Source organism: Marmota monax, unplaced genomic scaffold, assembly GCF_021218885.2.
Source record: "Marmota monax isolate L192 unplaced genomic scaffold, Marmota_monax_Labrador192_F-V1.1 WCK01_AAM20220418_F8-fsc00073, whole genome shotgun sequence".
Classification (NCBI taxonomy): Eukaryota; Metazoa; Chordata; class Mammalia; order Rodentia; family Sciuridae; genus Marmota; species Marmota monax.
Genome location: NW_026692846.1, coordinates 5,078,701 through 5,101,884, shown reverse-complemented (window position 1 = coordinate 5,101,884; position 23,184 = coordinate 5,078,701). Strand labels below are relative to the sequence as shown.

General features: G+C 44.9%; 1 protein-coding gene across 1 annotated transcript in view; it reads right to left on the bottom strand.

The window, feature by feature from the left end:
• Positions 1-1,827: 1,827 nt before the first annotated feature.
• Positions 1,828-23,184, bottom strand: part of Fam135b (family with sequence similarity 135 member B) — a 297,392-nt gene continuing 276,035 nt past the window's right edge. Inside the window, exons 15-20 of the mRNA XM_046449180.2 lie at positions 22,392-22,483; positions 19,728-19,825; positions 18,299-18,450; positions 15,808-15,918; positions 13,954-14,067; positions 1,828-10,256 (exon numbers count right to left, since the gene is read on the bottom strand). Of these exons, the coding sequence (XP_046305136.1) occupies positions 10,051-10,256; positions 13,954-14,067; positions 15,808-15,918; positions 18,299-18,450; positions 19,728-19,825; positions 22,392-22,483 (773 nt within the window). The 3' untranslated portion in view covers positions 1,828-10,050. The remainder of the gene's footprint in view (positions 10,257-13,953; positions 14,068-15,807; positions 15,919-18,298; positions 18,451-19,727; positions 19,826-22,391; positions 22,484-23,184) is intronic.

The following is a 23,184-nucleotide window of genomic DNA, read 5'->3' as shown; positions in this document are numbered from 1 at the left end:
GTGACAGAATCTTCATCAGACGCTTCAACTCTGAACCTCACCCACCAGATGACCCCTCTCACAGAGCTTGAAAAGAACTCAGTCGAAAAAGGGACCTGAGCACCATTTGTAATCATAGACTCCACATGGCTTTGCCCCAGCACTTTCTAGTTTATACATCAATTTCAGGTTCCAGTGACTGGCAAAATATTTGGGTAAAATTAGAGCTAAGGTCTTGATTACCTTGAAAACATAGAGTTAATTCCTTAAGCCTCACAGGATCTCAGCTTCCTTCTGTTTAAATTGGGGAAATAATATTTGAAGATCTTCCTTATTTCATTGACTTGACTGTAATAAGTGAAAATTTTAAACTATGGAACATAGAATTGGTAAGAAAATAAGTTTAATTTGATATTTAGTCTTACACCTCTTACTGTAGCTCACATAATTTCGAACTCTCCATTTTCAAGAACTGGGCATATAACTCAAATGCAGAATCCTATTGTCACTTGAGAAAGAGATAGCTAGGTCTCTCATCCTCTCACAGAGATGGGTGTTGGGAACCTGGGGCAGCTGCAGGAGCTGGTGACAGGGTAACAGAACATCTGCCTACTTACGTCCCCCTTGGCAGGGCCCAGGCTGGTCTCATTTTGCTCCTCTTAGCTACACAGGCCCGATGCTCACTGCATTCTGCATCTTATATTCTGGGTATATCCTGCGTAGCTTGAACAGTCTCCCCATCCCTGCTCTATCTCAGTGCTAGTCTGCCTTTTATAACTGTGACCAAAATATCCAAGAAAAACAACTTAGAGGAGGAAAAGTTTATTTTGAGCTCATGATTTCAGAGTTTTCAGTACATGGAATTCTGACCCAATTCCTCTGGGTCCCAAGATGAGGCAGAGCATCATGGGGGAATGTGTGGCAGGAAGCACTGTTCTGTCTATCACTGGCAGCCAGGAAGTGGGGTGGGGGGGAGCCACTGGGAAGATGCACCATTTAGGGGCACATGCCCAGTGACACACCTCCTCCAGCCACAGCCCATCTGCCCAGTTACCATTCAGTCAGTTCTTTCAACTGGGACGGCCTGACTACATTACAGCGCCCACACTCTAATCACTTGCCCTCTAAATACTTTTGCATTAACACGGGAGCTTTGGGGCACACCTCATGGTTAAACCTTACACTCCCTCTGTCTGACTGTCCAAGTCAGGTCATTACCACATGGAAGCTCTGTCTTTAGCTCAGTTGTGCTCTCTGGTCAGCTGAGCTGAGTCGGTGGGGCTGAGGTGAAGGTAGACATGTGTGGACAGCATGTCAAATGGACTTCAGTTCTGCCTGGCACCTCCTTTCCCTGTGGGGCTCTGTCATAGATGGTTTCCCCTGGAAATGGACAGTGGAATGACATCATTATGTGTGGTATTTCAGAAGAGCAGGGAACATTGGCTGGGCTCCCATTCCCACCACTTGATGCTCTAGCCATCAAGACACACTTCCCAGGGACCAGGGCACCTGCTTCTAGATGCACTTGGAGTGAGCAGCTCTGTAGGGTAGAGTCTGAGTATTGGCTGTGAAGGAGAAGGTCTGAGTCTTCAGTTTCTGAAGGGCATATGCTATTCCCTAACCAGGTCTCCTGGGGTCCAGCTAGTAGTTTTCTATTATCCTGGCAGCCACCTCGGATACCTCAGGCAGCTGAGGTAATACTCAAGAAATAATACCCCTGCTCCATGTGCCTTCTGACCAAAGGCACAAATAACTCCTTCACCCCTGACTGCATTCCAAAGAGTGGCTACTGTGCATTTACATACACACAAATTTCCAGAAAAAGAAAGTTAAAGGATCTTTTTTTATTATTATTATTATTGTTATTTATCATTTATACACATCACAGTTTACACAAAAGCCAACCAAGAAGCAACTGTAGAAAAATAGTAGACCTATATCAGCACTAATGACTTTGTTATTATTAGGATGGTTGTTTCACAGACAATTTGCAAGAGTGTGCAGGAAACTGCAATTATTGTACACAGATATTGTCACCAGAATAAATGTGCATTAGGATTCACAGTGGCATCAAGCTATACATTCATGTTTTGTTTCTGAGGAAAGGACCATGAAAAAAAAAGACTCTGCCTCTCTTTACCATCTATAATGTAGGAGGTCACATTTTAAATACAAAAAAAAAATAAATAAATAAATAAAAAATAAAAAAATTCCAGAGCCCTGCCCTATGCCATCAATAAACATAAGTTACACAGTGGTTTCCTTGGCCAAATCTAAGCCTGGAAATGCTGGTGGACACCATCAGATACTTTTATTTATTTGGTCATCTATTTTTTTGTATTAATTTGAAAAGAAAGGCAAGCTTATTCACAGGCCATTCATAGACTCTGTATGACAGACAGGCAATGTGCTGCCCGGGGGAGGGGCTTCTTGGCAGGCTAAGTTGGGCCATGTATCTTTCACCTCCTCACCTTTACAGATCTAAGACCTTGACACTAATCCTGGGATGACAGCTGCAAGAAGCATCAAAATCCTACCAGAGTGGCATGGTCGACATGAGCCACTCACCTGGGCTAGTTTTCTGTGTGGCAACCCACGTGGGACATCAAAAGCCCAGTAACAGGGTGTGGGGGGCTGCTTTGCTTTAAAGTCACAGAATGATATTACTGTCAATGCTCCCACCTGCTCTCGTGCCTCATCCTGTCTGGGACATTCTTTCCTACCACTAGACTAACTGCCAGGGTCACATCTGATGGACTTCTGTGGTCACCAATACTTAGCACAGAGTCAAGCAGAGAGTGAACAAATACTGTTTACAAAAGAGATGTGTTCAAGGATGGGTTATGGGAAAATCATGAATGAAGCAAAAATACCCTTTCATGAAGACAAAGGCATCCACTAAACGAAGAACCTTGGTTCTTCTTATTAAACTCCCTCAGGACCTGAAGGATGGACAAGGTATTTTGCCATATGTGGTATGTTTGTCCCTGGGCTAAAGAACATTTTCAGGATGTCTTTGCAGTTTGATGCAATATGAAAGAATGGAGTGACATTTATAGATTTCAGCTTCAAACACCTTAAATCAGACATAATACTCTTCCTAGCTATAGGTCAAGCTGTGGCCTTTCCTCAGCTCTCCACCTAACAATGCCTTACAATACACCTGAGCAGGAAGGCAGTTTTATCACACAGATCTTCCAATCATACAACACCAGTTCCAAGGCTCCTGTGGTCCCAAGATGTTGAGCCTGAAACTCCAGTCAAGGTAACTTCCCTCAAGCCATTGTGCAGAATTCACTTCGAAGCCACGTAGAAAATGCCATACTTTCTTATGGAGCAACTTGCCTTAGCCACTCTCTTGGTAGAAACTATTCCTAAGCTAGCCCTCCTGGTTTTTCAAATACCAACTCTACAGCACATGCTATTCCAGAGCTCCCCCATCCTGTCTTGGCCACACCCCCTTCTGTCCACACTTTATGGGCATTTTCATTGGATGAGGGAACAGGCCCTTTCCAGAGCAAAACTCCACGGTGAAGTCTCACCTCCTAAAACCACTCTCTTCTTGCAAATTTAGAGGCTTAGAGAACAAATATGAGCCAATGTCAAACTGCATTTGCTTCAGAATCACTTGCTGTGGATAAGATGAGGGGCCAACAAAAGAAAACAGGAGCTTCAAGAAACTGACTCTTTCCAGCAAGTATCTGTTGAACACCTATTCTGTACCGTCAGGGTGCACACTGACAATGTGCTACCCGGGGAAGGGGCTTCTTGCAGAGGCTCAGAGCACCAGGTTTCCAGGGATGAATTAGAGACAGATATGCCCAGTGGGAAACCTACAAGGATACAGGGGAGGATGGGATAAGGAATGAGAGAGGAGAGGGCTTGTGGGACCCTGAGAAAACTGGGCTCTAATGGCATGACATGGACTCAGGTACATCCTGAAGCAGGAATCCACAAACCAAGAACAATTTAGTGCAACTTCAAACCTGTTTTAAAGAACTTGGTTCCTGGAGAATACGATCAGTCATCCCAATGTAGAAACAGTAGAAAGAGATGGAAACTGTAGGTGGAAGCTAGGGGAAGAAAAGCATCCTGGGCTGTGGAAAGAGACTTTGGGAGGAGAAGGAGAGACAGAGAAACACGTAGATTCAGCAGGGCAGCCAGTTGCCTGGTTACTCTGTGGACCATGCTTCATAAAGCCACTTTGTCACTGAGGAACTTTTTCTGGTGTTCCTTTATTTTCAAGTTGGTTCCTCATATAGTACTAGGTTGTAATAGAATTTCTTAAAGCTTCATAGCCTTGAACTCTGGCTTCAATTTAAGCAAGATGCATGACTTGTATGATTAAGTGACTTGTCTGCATTAGAGGAAATGCAGCAGAGGCTCAGGGTGCGAGCTTTTCTCTTCCACGCTGAGCGGTGTGACCGTAGGCAAGCCACTTTGCTCCTCTCTGGTGCATTTGTGTGGTGTGTATGGGATTTAAGGATTAGTTCAATCATGTATGCAAAACCCAGCAAACAGAAATTGACCTTTGCGTATTAATTCCATTCCTTGACCATGAGATAAACATGAGTCCACATTTAGTTTTTCTTTCAATGTCTCTGAGTGTGATCAGTCCTGAAATTTGGGGTTTGAGTACTTTGGCTTAAAACCACATAATGGGTCATGAAAGAAAGACAAAATATAGGGTAATAACCAGTTTGGTGATGGGCAAAGCACTATCCAGCAACACGCATACATTTACATCTGTCTAGAGGCTAGGTCTCTGCATCCAGGGCATTTAATTATGTGACTGAAATTGCTGGGACTGTTTTCCCCAACACTACAGTTGGTTTATAAATTTTGGCACCTGGAACTGTTCCACAGCAGTCTATTGTTCCTGTTCACCATGGAAGAGGCCCTGGGGGTGGGGCTTGGCTTTTCTTCTCTGGATTGCCCACAGTTTTCTTTGGTTACACCACCAATATTGTGCCTAGTGCCCTAGTGCTGGGAAAAATGTTTAAGGGGGAAAAAAAGTAAAGAAAGTAGATAGAATATAGAAAAAAGTTTGTTTTGTTTTGTTTTTCTTCTTAAAGAATGAGGGCCAGGTGTGGAGGTGCACACCCATAATCTCAATGGCTTGGGAGGCTGAGGCAGGAGGATTGCAAGCTCAAAGCCAACCTCAGTAACTTAGTGAGACACTGCCTCAAAATAAAAAAGGACTGGGGATGTGGCTTAGTGGTTAAGCACCCTTGGGATCAATCCCCAGGACTGAAAAAAAAGATAGAGAGAGAAATGAGGAAGGGAAGCAACATGGGAAGGCATCTGAAAGGTTTTGAAAACTCTTCTTTAAGTTCTTTATATCTGTGAAGAAGCACGTACATGCCCTAGTGTCCTTAATGTCACTGCAATGACTCATACTTTGTACACAGATGAGACCTGATTGGTGAGATGGAAGAAAAGCTTAAAGTCCAGGCTGCTAAACACCAGGTAGAATCAGAATTCAACAATTAATTTCCCCTTTTCTGTTTCTGAGATCCTGTGATTTCACATGAAACATTAATGGTTAAAAATAAAACACAAAATGTTTACCATCCTCCCAGATCCTTTTAGTAGATTATGTTTTATGTTAATATCTCCATAGCCTAGCCCAGTACCCAGCGCAAAATAGATGCTCAATAAAACAAGTAAAGAGTAACTGAGTGAACAGCAGCAACAACAAAAAGATTGATCTACATATTAGCAAATGCTGTTGAACTGCCATTTGGAGAACAACGTCATCCTTCCTAAGGATACAGGGATGGATGACTTGCAAAGACAACAGGAGAAAGCATCACCCTACTTCTGTGTCTTCTTTGTCCTGGTCTCTCCTTTTTTACACCATCTGAACAAATGTACCCAGCATCCCTGATTGTGGAAAATTCTCAGAAATCAACACTAAAAATGAACCAAACAGTGTGACTAAAATTCAAAGTGGCTACTGGTGGCAGGAAAGGCCAATGTACAAATGCAAACTTTAACCTAACAGCTTCCTGTTTAGAGAGAGATGCCACCAGCCTCCAACAGTGAGCGCTGGCGACACACTTCCCTTGGGTCCTGGTACTTTCAGATGGTTTTCTTCTCTAAGGAAAATCCTGAGTTGCCTGCTATTATTTCTAGTTGATTCTTTGCCATCCAGGTGCTATGTGGAAGATTCCCCCTGGGCTCCTCAGAGGGCTCCTTCTGGATCTGGCTTTTGCTGCTGCCACTGCTCCTGGGATCCCATGTTACGACCTCCAACCCCTCACACACACACTCCATCAGGACAGGATGGACGATCGTTTTCTTTGTTTTATGACCAACATCTGGCTCATGGCAGGCCATCAGGAAATATTTTTGCCCTGATGAAGGACAGTGGATCTGACTATATTACCCGAGTCTTATGAGGCTGCAGATTGCTCACATATAAACTAAGGATTAAAGAAGCTTTCTTATTTTTTTTTGCATAAATTGTTGGATCCAAGAGTATTTAATGTGGTCCCTTCAAATATCAATATAGGAATTTTACTTGATTCCTTCCAATTATTAAAAGAAAAATATAAATCACTTTATCCAAACCATGTGCCCGTCTTCTTGGCCTATTTATCTGATTCCATTTTCTGCAGTGTTCCTCCAGCAGACAGCTCAATGATGCTCTTCAAAGGGAAGTTCAGAATTGATGCAGCCTGGGCTTCTCATAGGACAGGAGGAGTCAGGTCCCCAGAGCCAGCCCAGAGGATTGGCCCAGTGATAGGCAGGAATCACCCACTCCTAGCAATCTCAGTCCCAAGTGGAAAAGTTCCCACTCATGTCAGCAATGGAGACTTCCTCTTGACCTAAGAAAATCTTGCAGGGGTCTGACATCTTGCACTTCTTCCATCAGAGGTGTTCTGTGTCCGCTGTTCAGATGGCTTGCTCTTTGTCTCTGTCTCTGTCTCCTTCTCTCTCTCTCACTTGAAGTCCTTTGCTTATTCTCTCCCCTCTTTCCAAGAGATTCCCTACAATCCATCCTAACTGGGCCCCCTCCTGTGCAGACTCCATGTCTTGCTTCCATGTCAAATCTCCCACGAGGCCTTTCCTGCCACCAGTAGCCTGCATTTCTGGTGCAAGCAAGACCTTCTCCCATGGCCACTCATAATGACCCCCACATAATTCCCATTTGATTGGCTGTGCTCCTGCTAGACCATGAGCTAGTGCACCAACCAACACATCCCTAGCTAGAGCAGGCCCTCAGTGCAGATCTGGGAATGAATGGATGTGCTAATGGCAGAATGTGTAATGGTAGCTGGCAGTGTAGGGCCCATAGTCTAGCCTTTCAGGCTGCCTGCTGGGCCTTCCGCAGCAAGGAAGACTGGATTTCTGGGCCCGCAGCATCTGTCCAAGTCTCCAACAGAAGCTTGGGATATATCCCATCCTGGACGACGTTACCTGAGAGCAGGGCTCTGTGTTTTACCTCTGTGCTCCCATCTGGAACAGGCTGAAATTCCTCAATCTTGTGAATTCTAGGCATACACTAACAAGAGGCTTTTCTCTCTCCACCTCCCCACAGGTTCAAAGCACCCTACCTGCTTCCAACCTGCCACCAAGGTTTGCATTCTGCTCCAACATGACCTCAGGCTCATACCTGCTTCTCTGTGTTTATTTGGCTCATGAACAAGAAATTCTGAATAATCTCATTATCAGTGAATTTTATTTCTAACTAGTTTGGGGAAACTTAACAAATCATACAAACAACCAAAAATATTATGCTGAGAATGAAGACATACTAGACCATTATGTTGGCAGGCGTTTTGTTTATAATTTTTATAATCAATAATAGAATGTCCCTGCTTTACATTATACATATGTATATATATATATTTATTATGCATATATATTAGGTATCTATACTTCAATAGAAAGAGACATAAAAAAGCCTTTTCAAATGAGGCACAACACACAACACTCGACATTCTTATTTACAATATAGAGATGTACTTTCTACACAAGTATAAGATGCACAGAGGCCAGAGGGGGTTTACAAAGACAGCAGGACACCTCTATAAAAAAGAGGTGCCCCATGCAGCTGGACGCTTATTGCCATTAGTTCTCACGGTGTCCAGACAGCATGTGGAAGTTAAAAATGGCATCTGGCTATTGGAAAAGACAATGGTCATCAGATTCATCCTGGCTCCAATAACTGCTGGCTACACAGTCTTTCGAGTGACCAGGGAATGACAGAAACAGGACATGAAATGCACTCCTCCAAGGAGCCAGACTCCTCATATGGCCAGAGAGAAGGTGCTACAAACCTCCAATCTGTGCTGAGCACGAGCACTTGTCTGGGTCAGGAGACACCCTGTCATGGGCTGCATGACCAGGAAATGCTTGTCTCCTGGGTTTTAGAACAAAAGCATGGTTGCTCGTGAGCAGCCAGAGTCTATGCCAGCACCAGCACGGGAACTCAGGAAAATCCCCAGGGGGTTAACAAACACAAGTTTCACAGGATATAATGAAAATTCATAAAGATCCTAAGTTTGCTGTGTGGAATTCTGTCTTTGCAAAACATTTGACCCTGTCTGGCCCACCACTTCTGTTTTTAAGAAATGCAGAATGCCTCTCTCCTGCAAGTTGCCTTTCTGAACTCTTTTCCCAGGGTCTGCATTTGGTTTAACTTGGGAGGATCTACAATGCCTACACGAAACCAGGTCCACTTGGCATCTCTGACCTGGAGCCACATTCCAGGTGCTTGGACCAGAGGAGTCTCTGCATTGTGCAGAACTACGAGCTTTCGTCTCCTGAGGTGGTCTCCGTGTCTCCTGTCTCTACTCTCCTGGCTCATGCGTTCCTTCTACATGACTGAATGATTCATGGACCTTGCCTTAGCCCATAGGGTGCACTCAGTCTTTGGGACCATATTAACCCTCCTGGTTATTTTCAAAAGTTCCCTGTAAGTCACTTACCAATGACAGTTTAAGTGGAGTCTTCAGTCTGGCTTTTGTTCTCCAGCCTGACCTTACTTTGGCCCCTGTCATTTATCAGTGTTGACCTTCCTAGCCCTTTATTTTCCTAAGGCAAGAAGTCACTTCAACTGAAAGTTATCCAGCACCCTTCCGAGAGCTCCCCTGAGGTTTTTATCCAGCACTCCTCCATTTGGACGTCTTTCTCCTTCAGGGAGAAGAGAAACAGCCGGCCATGTTAATGGTCTTATTTTTTTTGCAACTGTATCCAGTGCTGACTCAGCATTTCTTTGGAAGTGTTTCAGCGGGAGCTTCGCAGGCATGCATCTAGCTCAAGTGCCCCCTCCTGCAGCTAGAATCTCGCTCAGTTTTCCCTCCCCCTAGAGATTGAAGCAATCACAAAAATAAATTTTGGATCAGGCTATGCATAGAGAGTTCGAGGAAGTAGGTGGAGTAACTTTCCTATGGTTATTTTTGTTTGTAACAAACTTGTATTTACTAAGAGCATCACCTCTGCTCCTTCTTACATTGTCACTCCACCTACTGCTGTCACAGAACATAATGGGGTTGTGCCACACATTCCTTTGCCCCTTGTTTGGAGAACATGAAGAAAGAACAAGAGTGCGGGTATCACATTTTGTTTAAATAAGTGGCACATTGGAATCTAGTAAGGGTTCTATTTACACAAATATGTTGCACTTCTGCACAGAGGTTAACCTGAGTTCTGAAATGCTTGTGTGCACTTAATTTAATCAAAATGATAAAGCTATGAGCTAGTAACATGTTGGACAGTTCAACTGGAGCAACCTGTCTGCGAGCCGTGAGGGTGAAGAAGGGGGGCTCTCTCCTACTCCAAGCGTTTTTTCTTTATTTTCCCCTATTTTTCCTAGAAAGCATCTTAAAAGAGACTCCATGTGGCTAGACAAATTCAAGCAAAGATTGTTGTCTTTTACACTCTGTGTTCCCAGATCTCTAAACAGAAGCACCACTAGGGTTCAGTTCTACCCAGCCCCATCCCCACGCCTCTCCTGCTACTCCATCCTGGCATGGCAGAGGGGGCATGTGCCCCAGCAAAAGCACTCAGTTCACCTTAACACTTCTGGAGGGCTACCCCAGGCCTGCTCCCTCACAGCCACTACTTGAAATAGTTGAGTCCTGCCACCAAGAAAAACTTCTCTAGGAAAAGTTCCGAATCCAGCACCGCGATGTGAGCGGCTCGGCCGATCAGGGTGTTGGCAGTGTTGGGCAGGGCGTGGAACACGTTGTGCCTGATTAAAGTGCAGTCCTTGGCTTCAATCAGAGGGCCCAAAAGGTTGTTGATCATTTCCGCATAAACTGGCCCTGGAAGAAGGAAAGAAACAGATGAAGCCGGTGGAGAAGTTGGCAGTGGAATCTACAGGGCACTGACTGTGTGCGCCTGGGTCAGGATCTTATTGCTGCTCTAAAAGTTTGTGAAATAAATATGAAATAATAGCAAAGGATGAGAAGAGAGCTCCAGGCAGTGCTCTGTGGGCCCGTGAACCAAAATCAGCAGAAGTGGGAGGGGTTTTCAGTGGATGGCTGTCCTCTCTACAGGGACAGGAAAGGAGCTACACCAAGGAGGACCCTCAGAGACTCAAACTCCATTCCTGGAGACCCAGCAAAGGGAGACACATCCCAACAGAGGCTGGAAGCAGGTCACACCTCATACAAGCCATCTGGCATTGCGCCGTCTATCCTGATGCTGAGGGCCTGGGAGAAGAGGGCGATGCAGGGGCTCCGGATGGTTGGTGGTTGGGGCTTGTCTTATCTTGATAATTGGAAGTCAGAATCATCTGTGTTTGTGTCTAAAACGTCACTCAGTGGCAGCTTTGCATCAGTCGGTGCGACCCACAGTGCTATCCAGTGATGATGACCATTGAGCACATTTGCACACCTGTCCACAACGCACACCTAGCCCTGTTCTCCTGACTGCGATGCTGTTCATGACCACTTTTATATGATGCAATGCACCCTTTGGGGTAATCCCGAGTGCTAAGATGCCTTAATTTTGACACACAAAAGAGGCAATGCCCAGAGGCTTAGACATGGCCTCCAGGTCTAGTGTGGCACCTCAGGGTGTGCACTGAGAGGGACCATCTTACACTGAGTCTAACAGCCACCAGCCCCACTCCAGAAACTCCCCTGACCCTGTCCTCCATCTCTCCCCCATGTGAAAGTTCAGACTATTTTCAGCAAGGGACACCATTTGGAGTTCTGCTTTCTCAGTCTGGGAAGGGCAGTGGACCCTTCACACATAAAAAAAACATTGTTTATTTCCTCCTCCCATCACCTTCTTTGGATTTTTGGAGGAACTTCAAAGTAGGAGATGTTGAAATGTAAATTAAAAATAACTAGGGATTTCGTTGTGAAATCTCTGTCCTCATCTTATCTTGACCTGAAAAATATTAGGGGTTAAAATAAAGGGTATAATCCTTTGCAAGATGCCATTACTGTTTTAGAACAGTAGGCATTACGGTAGTTAATGAAAGGCTGTCAAAGTACCATGTCATATACTTTAGTGAGTAAAGTGTTCCTTTCAGAGAGAAAGTGGAAGTCAATCAAAACTTATCATGAAGGAATGTTTAAGAAAACCACACTTCACTGGCCAGCTAAATAATTCTGTGCCCTTTAAAATGATGTCTATGAATACCAGGGAGTAACAAAAAGAATCCATGCAGGTTTTGATAGATGAAAATGAAAGTGCATTATCATTACATCAATATCGTAATTTGATTAAACTGTACAAGCAGTGAAGGCCTGAGGTCGATTTAAAAAACAGAAAAAAAGTCACTCAAAATGTAGTGGTTATCAACCAGATAATTTTCTGCTCAGATAGTAACACCTGAGGAATTCCTTGGGAACTTTTGAAACATACACAGCAGGCCATTCATGACTCTTTCTCCAGGGAAGCACTGGACTGACTTCTGGGAGAGGTGTGAATCGTCTATACGGCAGTTTAGCCGATGAGTTGAGTGGTGACACAAAGATACTGCCAAAGCTGGGAAGCATTTTATTTCAGAACTTTTGAAAAATAGAAATAGTTGTACTTCAAAAAAAGCAACGACATCAACAACCGAACATGAATTAAATTCTACATAAAATTGTGTGCTAATTTTTAATTTGCCAATTAAGCTTCATTTATTTGATGCTTACTTAAAAGCATAACAGAAAATGTGAACTTAGGTAGAGTGTTTAAGACGTCTATTAGCATCCTTTGAGAATACGGAATTCTGTCAACCTCAATGAACTACTTCCAAGTGGAGCGTAGAGACGTCAAGGTTCGTCTTAGTCGTGGTACCTTTGTGCCAGCTACAGAACTCCCTGCTCTCACCCTCCGGAGACCTCAGCCTTCTCATCTGTAAATCTGGAGCGAGGATACCCTCAGCAAAGGCCATTGTGAAGACTGCATGAGCTGAACCATGGACAGGGGTGTGCAGCATATGGTGACCAAGGGTGCAGCTTGCTACTCAAGCCAGGGTGGACATTCCCAGTGCACCTAAGGCCTCCCAGGCACACCATGTCATGACCACTCAGCTTAACTCTGTAGCAAGAAGGCAGCCATGCACAGCTCATAAATGAACGGTGTGGCTGTTCCAACAAACTGTATTTACAAACTGGGAACCGGGTCAGGTTTGGCACAGTGTGAGGACTTGGGGAGCCCTCCTCAAGGCTTTACCAGGTTTCAGGTGTCCCCAGAGCTGCTTCTCTATGGTAGGGAGCTCTGAAAGTAGGCAGGAAAACTTAGCAAGTGCCCTCATGAGAACAAGTCCAGAGATTTCTGCCCATGACTGTGTTTGATCAAGTCTGCACTGGGAATAGGACACAGGCAGTGAGTACAAGGGTGTCCCGTGGGCAATTAGAAAAAATAAGAAAGGAAAAAATATGTGCGAGAAAAGTAGCAATACCTGAAAGTTTAGATTGAAAAATTATTATCAAATACCTTTAATACTTAATCGCAGAGGTAGGAGAGTGAGATAGATAGTAACAGACACTGAATGTACAACTTTGAAGACAACTTGGCAGACATCTTAAAGAGATTTAGCTCGTTAATGTCTTTCCCTCAATGACACCAGGACTGGGAGTCCACCCTAATGCCATATTTAGATGTGTAACAAACACACACAGAGGCTTTTGCCACACTGCACTTTCTAATAAATTTTTTAATTCTTCTGGAACCTATATGACCAACCTATATGTCCAAAGATGAGGAAATTGTTAATTATAATATATTCATAGATAAAGCCAATTATGAAAATGTGCTTATATGTGTGGTATTGTTAATACAGAAAAATGAAGAGGACATCACGTTAAACTGAGTCATGATGCAAAATTTTGACTTTTAATATGACAAACATACAAAATGAGACTTTCAGAAATACATGAAATGTGAGTAGTGGCATAGGTACCATTAGATATGATCCTGATTTGTTGAAATAGATTCCATTTCTCCAAATGTTCTATAAATGAACATTTTTCAAAAAGACAGCATCATTTGGTGATGTGCCTCAAGTTACATTCAGGTGCATATGTCACACATGAAAAAAACAATGTTATTTTGCACGTCAAATTGCATTTCAAATATTTGTCATCAAAATTCCTGTTGGTTTTCCTAGGTCCCAGTAGAAATGTTCACTGATTGATTTACAGTTAGTGCCAAATCTTGGGACCTTTGGCAGACAATTTTTTTTAAATGTCATACAATAAGACAAAAATATCACTTACTTGAAAATAAAAACAATCCAAATGTCTGACATAGAATAAACCATATCGAAGGAAACCAGAAAGCCAGCCCACCCCCTCTCCTGGTGGCCTGCAAGGCCTTTCCTTTAACATCCAGCCCAAGGGCCACCTCCATGGGTCCTCCCTGATTCTGCCCCACACCCAAGTCTACTCTGTACCAGTATTCTGTTCCAGGATAAGCCAGAGCCCTGCTGTCCCTGATAAGAATAGTCAACTTTATGAATTTATTTTTGCTTTTTAAATCAGAAAACCCTTAAAAGAATTCAAGGATGCTTACCTGTGTGTCTGTCTTTGAGGGCGGTTTTGCACATCTCAATCCTGGCTGAATGAAATGGCACATAGCGGTCTTGGGGGGAAGCAACCAGCACAACGTTTTTAAAATACTGCAGCCCTGTAACAAGGATCTGGGTGAGTGCCTGACCCAGGTAGCTTCCACTTACCCTCCGTTTGCACATATTGTACAGACTTCTCCAGAGGGGACAGATGAGGAGATACAAGGCCCTGGGGTCATTGCATGAGAGCCTTTTTTCTGAGGCTGAACCGTGCACAGCCCAGGGCAGAGGCCTCGTAGAACCCTACAGGAAGTTGAGAATGCACTGGGGCTTTTGCCCTTGGAGGGAAGGTATCTTAGCCACAGAAACTTAGGAGACATATATCAAGCAACAGTAAGAAAAAAGAAGCATGTATGTGATAAGAAAGAAGGAAAGAAAGAAAGAAAGAGAGAGAGAGAGAGAGAGAGAGAGAGAGAGAGAGAGAAAGAAAGAGCGAGCCTCTGTAGGGCAGGAGTACTAAGGATTTTGTGAGAACGTCTGAGTTTTCTGCTTCTCCTCCTCTCCATCCACAGCAGCCCTGTGATTTCAGCTCATTATGTCACTTGCTTTAGGGAAATAATTGGCCAACTAAGCCCTCTCCTCCAGCCTGCTCTGCTGATCTGTCACGTGGAGACCTAGAGGTCACCACAGCACATCCTGCAGTTCCCAGAGCCTATCCCGGGGTCCAGGGAGTGTGTGCACAGCCCAGGTCCTGGTCAGCACAGGGCCCTTCTCACCCCAGCTGCTGCTGTGCAGGAGGATGTTGATGGCTCTCAGTATCCCTCCACGAGTGGGTTGCTGAATCACACCTCAGGAGCACACACTGGGCGTGGCCTCCATCAATGGCTGGAAGATTGGAGGCAGGGAGGATTTGGCTGACCCCTCACCTAACTTCAGGACAGCTCTGTGGGGTCACCTCAGCTCTCCATGGTTGGGACAAGCTGAAACCTCGTGGTGACCACACACAGTCCCACTTCTCCTCTGGCCAGTCCTGTCTCCCCCACAGGGATAACAACATTCAGCTTGAAGCACTGAGGAAGGAAGGAGGAAAGAAACTTGCCCCGGCTACACATCAGCCTGGGCCTTCTGGATTCACATTCCTGGAGGCGCAGCAGTCCCCACAGGGGTACACAGAGGGTGGAGGACAGGGTACCTGGAGCTGACCCTGGGCAAGGTCAGCTAGCAGGCCCTCATGGGGCAGGCTGACCATCAGTGGCTCCACTCCTTACTGGACACACAGCCACCATCAACCCTGTCCTCTGTGGTCATTCCCATGTGCTGGCAGAGTTTCAATGCCTTTCTGCTTCCTGTGACACAGTGGGTGGAGGTGTAACGTCAGGCCTGTGTGACAGTCCTCTCCTAGGACTCAGTCACCACGCATGCGCGGTGTCCTGTCTGCTCTTTTTGTAGGTTGATCTGTACCTGAGTGTGGCTGGCACACAGACCCTGGACCTGTGCACTTACAATACTCAAGGGCTGATGGGAAACAGAAGCTGGAACTTCTGTGTGTTGCAGTGACCCTGCACACTCTGTGGCTCTCCTCTCTCATGTGCCACATGGGGAGGGGAGGGGCAAGGGAAGTTGAGCTCCTGGTAACTATGGCTTCCAGGGTAAAGAGGCTTAGCTCCCTGGATCTCCTCACCATATCCAATTTGGGCCAGCCCCAGTGCATTCTCAGCCTTCTGTAGGGTCCTACCAGGCCTCTGCCTGGGGCTGTGCATGGTTTAGCCTCAGAACAGAGGCTCTCATGCAATGACACAGCATCAAAGCTAATGTGTATCTCAGGAGGAGGATCCGCAGCTGCTGAGGGAAACACCCACCTGTTTTTTGGCTTAGTTGGTACAGGAAGCATTTGCGTAAATCAGCATTATCCCTGAAGGTCAGCTGCAGAAGTGACCCGGATTTCTTTAATTTCTGCATGAGCCACAAGCCTAGAAGACAAAAACAAAAGAAAACAAAATGTAAGACCAAACAAAGCAGAAAAAAAAAAAAAACAGTTAACTTAAGAGAAGAAAGCAATAGGCATTTTAGCCAAGAGTTGGGAAGTTACAGAGGCAAATTTGTCTTCTTATAAACTGGAAGCCATAAAATCATCCTGCAAAACAATATGGCAATGGGCTTCTAGAGTCACGGAGCTGTCAAAGAACTCTTTCAACCTCCTTCTGAAAAGGAAGCCAAAGAAAGAGTCCCAACATGCAAAGTACATAGAATGTTCCTTACAAGCTGTTTAGATTCTTGGAAAACTATAAGAAACATTCCATTTCAGAGCCCATCCATTCGGCTCTGCTTAGGCACACACTAACACTGATGAGGGTCAGCGCTGTCACCACAGCAAACACACAAACTGACAACAACCCAAGGAAATGAGTAATTCACGAAGTGCCTCTGTATCTCAACAGCCACTACAGGACTTGCCTGGGGACGAAGTAGTACAGACTGCAGGAGACCACTCTAGACTCCCTGGTGTGGGGCGATTATTGGAAGCTGGTTTCCCAGATTTGCAAAGAAAAGCCAGAGTGGCAGAGGAAAGGACTTTGTGGTATGTATCAAAGTGTCGAATAGCTCATGCTCATAGGTAGGGTCCTCAAAGCAGCTTCAAAGCAAAAGTTCCAAGAGGAAAACATTGGAGTATATGGACAGCACAGGCCAGTGTGGCAGTGGGCAGCAGATTGGCAGGGAGGGAGGCCATTAGAGGTGTCCCTAATGCCACTTAATGGGTTTAGATAATCAGGAAGTATGAAGTGTTTATCAGGAATATGGTTTAATACATTATTTATCATTATATAAGACTCAGTGACTTCCATATACCAAACCATGCTGTTTCCTCAGTTAAAACCCCCATTATTTTCTGATATTTGGATGCTAATTGACAATAAGTGGTGGAGGGGGACCTAACGGATGAATAGAGGTACTTTGGATTAGACAAAGGGGATGAAGAAGGGAAGGGAAATAGGAATAAGAACAATTGTAGGATGAATCAGACATCACTATCCTACATGCATATATGATTACAGGACCAGTGGAATTCTACATCAGGTACAACCAGAAAAATAAGAAGTTGTATTCCATATACATATAATATATCAAAATATATTCTAATATCATGCATAACTAATAAGAATAAATTCTTAAAAAAAAAAAAAAACCATTAGCACTATCCTGCCGTGTCATGCAAAGGCCTTCATCCGGGGCTCTAGCTGGGCACTCCATCTATCATCTCCCAAGGCCCACCCCAGAGAAGGCTGTATTTCTGTCACAAATGATTTCTAGCAGTTTGCTGATTCTGCCATGCTTCTATGTTGTCATGTACATGGTGTCTGCCTCCCAGAACACTCTCCCAGCCACTTCCTGCCCTGGAAGCTCTGCTCCTTCTGCAACCTCTTTCTTTCCACCTCCTCCTTAATTCTCTACGAGTCTCTGAGACACACATGCACACAGCCCCTCACACACTACAGATGCAGCCAGCCCTCTGCGCCTGTGAGCTCTGCATCTGCAGATTCAACCAACTGCAGGCTCAAAATTATTTGGAACAAAAGTGTGTCTGTAATGAACATGTGAATTTTTATTGTCTTGGTTTCCTAAACAATATAGTATAACAACTGCTTGTAGGACATCCACAGTGTATTAGGCATTAAAAGTAGTCCGGAGATCATTAAAGCATGCAGGAGGATATGCACAGGTGTTGCAAATATGCTGTCATTTTAGATAAGGAACTTGAGCATCCCTTGGCTTTTGATATCTGTTGGGGTCATGGAATCAATTTGCTACAGATACTGAGGGATGCCTATACATGCACACATATATTTTATACACATGTTTATGCATGCATGTTTCACGTACATGCATATATATATATGTGTGTGTGTGTGTATACATATACATATATATATATATATACATATTCATAAACAATAGACACATACACATAAACATACATACATGCAACCATGATCTCCATTTTACAGTAAATAATCTAAATTGCATAGGACCAAATGTCTTAGCCAGAGCCTCCACAAAATATCTGACTTGACCAGACGCTTCTCCTGGCAGTGACGTGTTCTCCACATCATGACGTCATGCCTCATCTACCTATTCCGAAAGGACCATGGGGACATGACCTTTTTGTCCACAGAAATCTGAAGGCAGACATGATTTTGGAAACCATCTAGTCTAACCCCATAGACCTGACAATCAAGGCCATGTTTCTAAGCCCCGGTCTCTTTCTTCCTCCCATGCCTGAAGAGGCCCCAAAGCTGCAAGAAGTTCTGCCTCCACTTTTATGTCCCATATTAATGTTGAGGAAAGCCTTACCTGTACTAACCAGGGTGCTGTTGTTGTACAAGGTCCCCAGGTGAGGCCCAGACAGTGACAGGAACGTGTGGAGTTTGTTGAGGTAATACCGGAACCGGGGCCGGGTGAGGACAGATCGGATGATAATGTTGCCAAGAGAATGGCCAATGAAGCTGTCGAGAGATGAAGTGTGCACGTGAGTACGTCAGCAAGGGCCAGCTGCTGGGGGGAACAGTGCCAGGAGCTCTGAGGCCTTAGTGTCCTGCCCCTCACTGGACGCAGGGAAACTGGCAAAACAACAGGACTGCCCGTTCCTCCTCAACAGGGATCCAAACTCGTGCCACATTCAGAGAGATGATCAGGGTCCTCGGGAGGGGGAGCTCTGTGCCAGTGTGGTCACAGGACAATGTGGCCCAGCTCTGTGTCATTTCAGCAGCCTCCCTGATGGCTGGCCCCCACAGTCCTGCTCAGTTCACTGAGGCCAGGGAGCCCTCTTTCTGAAACATGCAGCTGAGCATTGAACTCTCCTGGCCATTTACAGGATGAAATCCTAACCCTAAGCCTGGCCTGCGTGACCCGTCCTAGCTGGCCGCGGACTGCCTCTCCAGGTCTGCCCCCTTCCTCTTCTCCTACGCCTGCTCCCCGTGCCTGTTGTGCTTGCCACCCTCTTGCATGCTGTGCTCAAGTCCAGCACTACCACGGACCTTAGAGTCAACACATTCTTACTTGTCACGTAGATAAATACTTATTTGAAGCTCTGATATGTGAGAGTACACCATGCCACCTCACCTCACAAGAAGCACAAAACCAGCAAATATGAGCATGTTAGTTGAGGAGATGGCATTGGTCAGTTGTGACCTTCTATTCTCACCTGTCCTCAGAATACCACAGCCTCTGAATACTCATGGTGGGATAAAGAAATGATAGCTGCTCTCTGAAGACTAAATAGGGAGACACTGATGGCTTAGCCCTCTATCTAGAAATCCACATGCTCAAGTTATGGGGTGAGAATAAAATTAGCACCCATAAAGCCCTGGCATTGGGCAGGCAATGCCTTTCACTTTTCCACAGGTCTTCTCAGCCCTAGGCCAATTAGCAGAAGAGAAGGCTTGCAAAGGTTACACACCTGCTATGCGTGAGAGTCAGGATTCAAACTAGTATGTGTTAGAACAGGAAATCACACCCAGGGACTTCTGTGTTAAGTCCAATACTCTTTACACTAAGTGAACACATGTGTACTCCCCAACACAACTATGGAAGATGAGTGTGTCAATCATCCCTGTTGCTCCTTTCTAAAGATAATTAACCCCATTAAAAACCAGGTTAAGTTATCCCAGTGGTTTTCAGAAGGCATCATTCCAAACATGGAAGATGCACACTATGCAAAATAATAAAAAAAATAAGTTCCCACCCTTTCCCTTAGCATTAGCTACCTGTGGTTTCCTTTTACCTAATTCGGGATATGGAGAGGTTGTACAACTGAATGTGCTGAATGATTTCATCCAGTAATCGATCCGTCATGGTATCAAAATCTGCAAACGTGTCTGTCTGGAAGAGAGAGGAAAACAGGTGTTGGGAGAAGTCCTGGCTGAGGACTCTCCACCTAAGCATCTTCTTCTATTAAACATTGAGATGCAATCTGGGAACATGCCTAAGCTGATGTTGAGATTGGACTTTGGATAAAGGGCCCACAGATTGGTGCTGTGATGAAGAAACTTGGGATCTTCACTTAGGAGCCTGGAAGGGGAGGTGGAAAAGCTGAAGTAGTGAAGAAGTCCACTGTCACAGCACGTGCCTGGTATCTCACACATGCCCACTGGTTCACAGAGGAGGAGACAGGCTGGGAGAGGAAGGACACTCACACACCTGGAGTGATCCAGGATCCTCTTGAGGACATGCTTGACTCCAAAGCCCCCACCCTTCCCCCAACATGGCTTTAGGTAAAGCTCCAAGGCCCTGTCCAGAGGGCAGAGAGCAGCTTTGGGAAGGATCATAAAGCCATCCATGTCCTAGGAAACATGGTCCAATGACACAGGAGGATCAAAGGAAGAAGGGAAATGACACACAGGCCTTCGATCATTTGAAAGGCAGGCACTTGAAGGGGAAGAAGATGTGTTCAATTGGTTTTTCTAACTTCAATGAATAATTTTTGGAAATATGGATGGAAGCCACAGGGAAGATTGAGGGTTAATGTCTATAAACAAACAGACTAAAGTCCCTCAGAAGTGGAGCTGACCAATATCTTGGGCTCCCTGGAGCTGTATCGAGCTCCAGGCCTGAAAACATGGACAAGAGGTCTCACGAACATACACCAGGGTGTCAGAGGAGAGAGCGTATCCAGAGAAAGAGATAACGAACAGAAGGCCTTTGCGTTCCCTGTCACCTGCCCGTGAGTGAGCCTGGAGGCACGAGAGGAGGGGAGCACACTGGTGAGGTGCCATGGGATAAGAAGATGCAGGTTTGCAGCTCCTCTCCCCAGGGAATCTGGGCCTTGGACTGAACCTAAGTCTCCTAATCTCTCTCTCTCTCTTTTTTTTATATTGATTCATTAGAATTATACAGAATACTGGGATTCATTATGATGTATTCCCACATGCTTATAATGTGGTCAATCTCTTTACCCAAACCTGATCTCTTAAAGGGCTAGAATGTGGCCTATTTTTTAGCATCACTTTAAAGATTGATTAAAATATAAGTAGTAGGGCTCAGATAAGGTTATTATTATTACCCCCAGCCTTTTAGGTATTGTTTCTTCACTTGTACATTTCTGCTTTAGCATATTATTTATTTAAAAATAAGTTGGTTGTAATTATGAGATTGAAGTGGACTATGATGAGAAATGCTCTGGAAATTTCATCAGGTTTAAAAACAGAACCAACCAAGGTGTTTAAAAAGAAGTATACGGCAAACAGGCCAGCTTATATGATTTTTGTCATATAATAAACAGTGCATCTTGGAAATAATTAGTGCAAGGTGATCAACTCCTCTAGATGAGGGAGAGAGAGATCCTGTGGGCCCCCAGGCTCCTGGGGAATCCAGGTGGAGCCCAGCTATCATAGAACAGTGGACACACACTGAAGGGCAGACTTCCCTCACTCACCATATGCATCTTCCTGAGAAGAGCATCTCATTCACCTCTGAGGCCCTGGGTAACCTCTGTTAGGACCAGATCATACTTGGGCACATGTTAAAGTCATGTGTGCGCATGCATGATCTTCTGAAAGTCATGCATGTGCACACATCATGAATGGCGTCTTCCTCTCCAGCTTAGACTGACGATGGAGCCTGCCTAACTCCCAGAGTCTCTGCTACCCTTCTGAAAGCAGAGGGAGGTACTGACAAGTAAGGAAACTGCTGTGAAGATGGAAGGAGGCAACAGGGACAGAACACCCTGTACATAATAAGTGCTCAAGTAATGGTTCTCTTTACCCTTCCTTATGCTATACCTCTTTGCCCTGCATGTGGTGTGGCCTTGAATATAGGAGGTACAAGGAAAGGCAACAGATTGAGCACTAACAGTTGGGGAGTGAGACATGACCTCCCTGGGTTTGCTAGCTGGTGGTCCTCTGCACAATTACCATCCCCAGTGGTTATGGGACCCTTCAGGCATAAACAGTTCTATTCCTCCAAAGGATACTCAAGTTCCATGGTGGGTGGCAATCAACAACAACACTTCCAGACAGTACCAGCTCTGGTCATATATTGAGTAAGTTCTCAATGATGAACACATCTCATTAGGGCCAGGCTTCATCTACCTTGAAATGGCAAAGACCTCACAGGTCACTTGTACTGTAGAGCTGCCTGGACACAGCTTCTTTAGTTATTCAGATGCAAATTAAATGCCCTTCCTTCCTGGCATGGATACAGATCTCCAAATAATTGACATCCACCTGAATGCCCTGTGAGGCTAAAGGGCATAAGTCAACTGACTCCCGTTTTCATTTCTTACTCTTTCCCAACCCTCCCAAAGAACAACACGTGTTTTCTCTCCAAATGTCCCAGGGTTGGCCAGTGTTCTTTTGCTAGATTCTCTCCCATCTGTGTGTACAGAGACCATCATGGTGCCTGTAGCAGGAGCCCTGCTCCTTCAGTTCTGATGTTTTTGTTGTCATACCTGATTCTTTTCAGACATGAGGAAGTCCAGTTTTCCTCCAGGGAGCCCCAGCTCTATGAAAGTCTTTACCAGCCGGAGGTCTGCACTGTTCCCTAAAAATGACAGATAAGCCCCCACCCCATTCCCATAGTTAATTATATACAAGGTGGAAAAAGGAACTCCTTCCTCCATTTCCTCCATTTCCATCGGATTTTCCCCATTATATTTTAATTAGATCATAAAAACAACTAAACCAAGTTCCTTTCTTCCTCCCCTTGCACACACACAGAGGCTGCTTCTTCAGAGACATCCTACCTCAATGGAGTCATTCCCTCATCTTCTACCATGTGGTTTGTAAATGCTCTAGGCAGGGATGGCTGGAAACACCACCTCTTCTTTTTCCTTGTCAAATTCTCCCTGCCCAGGATGTTTTGTAAGTGGTGCCACCTAATAGCTGATGTGGCACAATGTGACGCCAACAAGCCCCACTTGAATTACTTGCTTAATACAAAGACTGTCCAGCTCTGTCATTTATAGGCAGTTAGTAGCCCCCATAAAGGGTCAACCATGGCAGAGATATCTAAATAGAATAAGAATCTCCCTCAGGCAGCACAGTCTTGGAGGAGCAACCTCCATGATGCTCAATAGCACATCAGGAGGAGAGGAAGAATAGACGTAGAACTTGAGGCTGTCGCTAATATCAGAGACACAAAACACAGGGAGTGCACTCCTGAGTTCAAAGTCATGTGGAAAACAGATTTTATACAACAATACATTTTTAGGCATAAATTTCATGCAGGTCACAGGGGTCTTG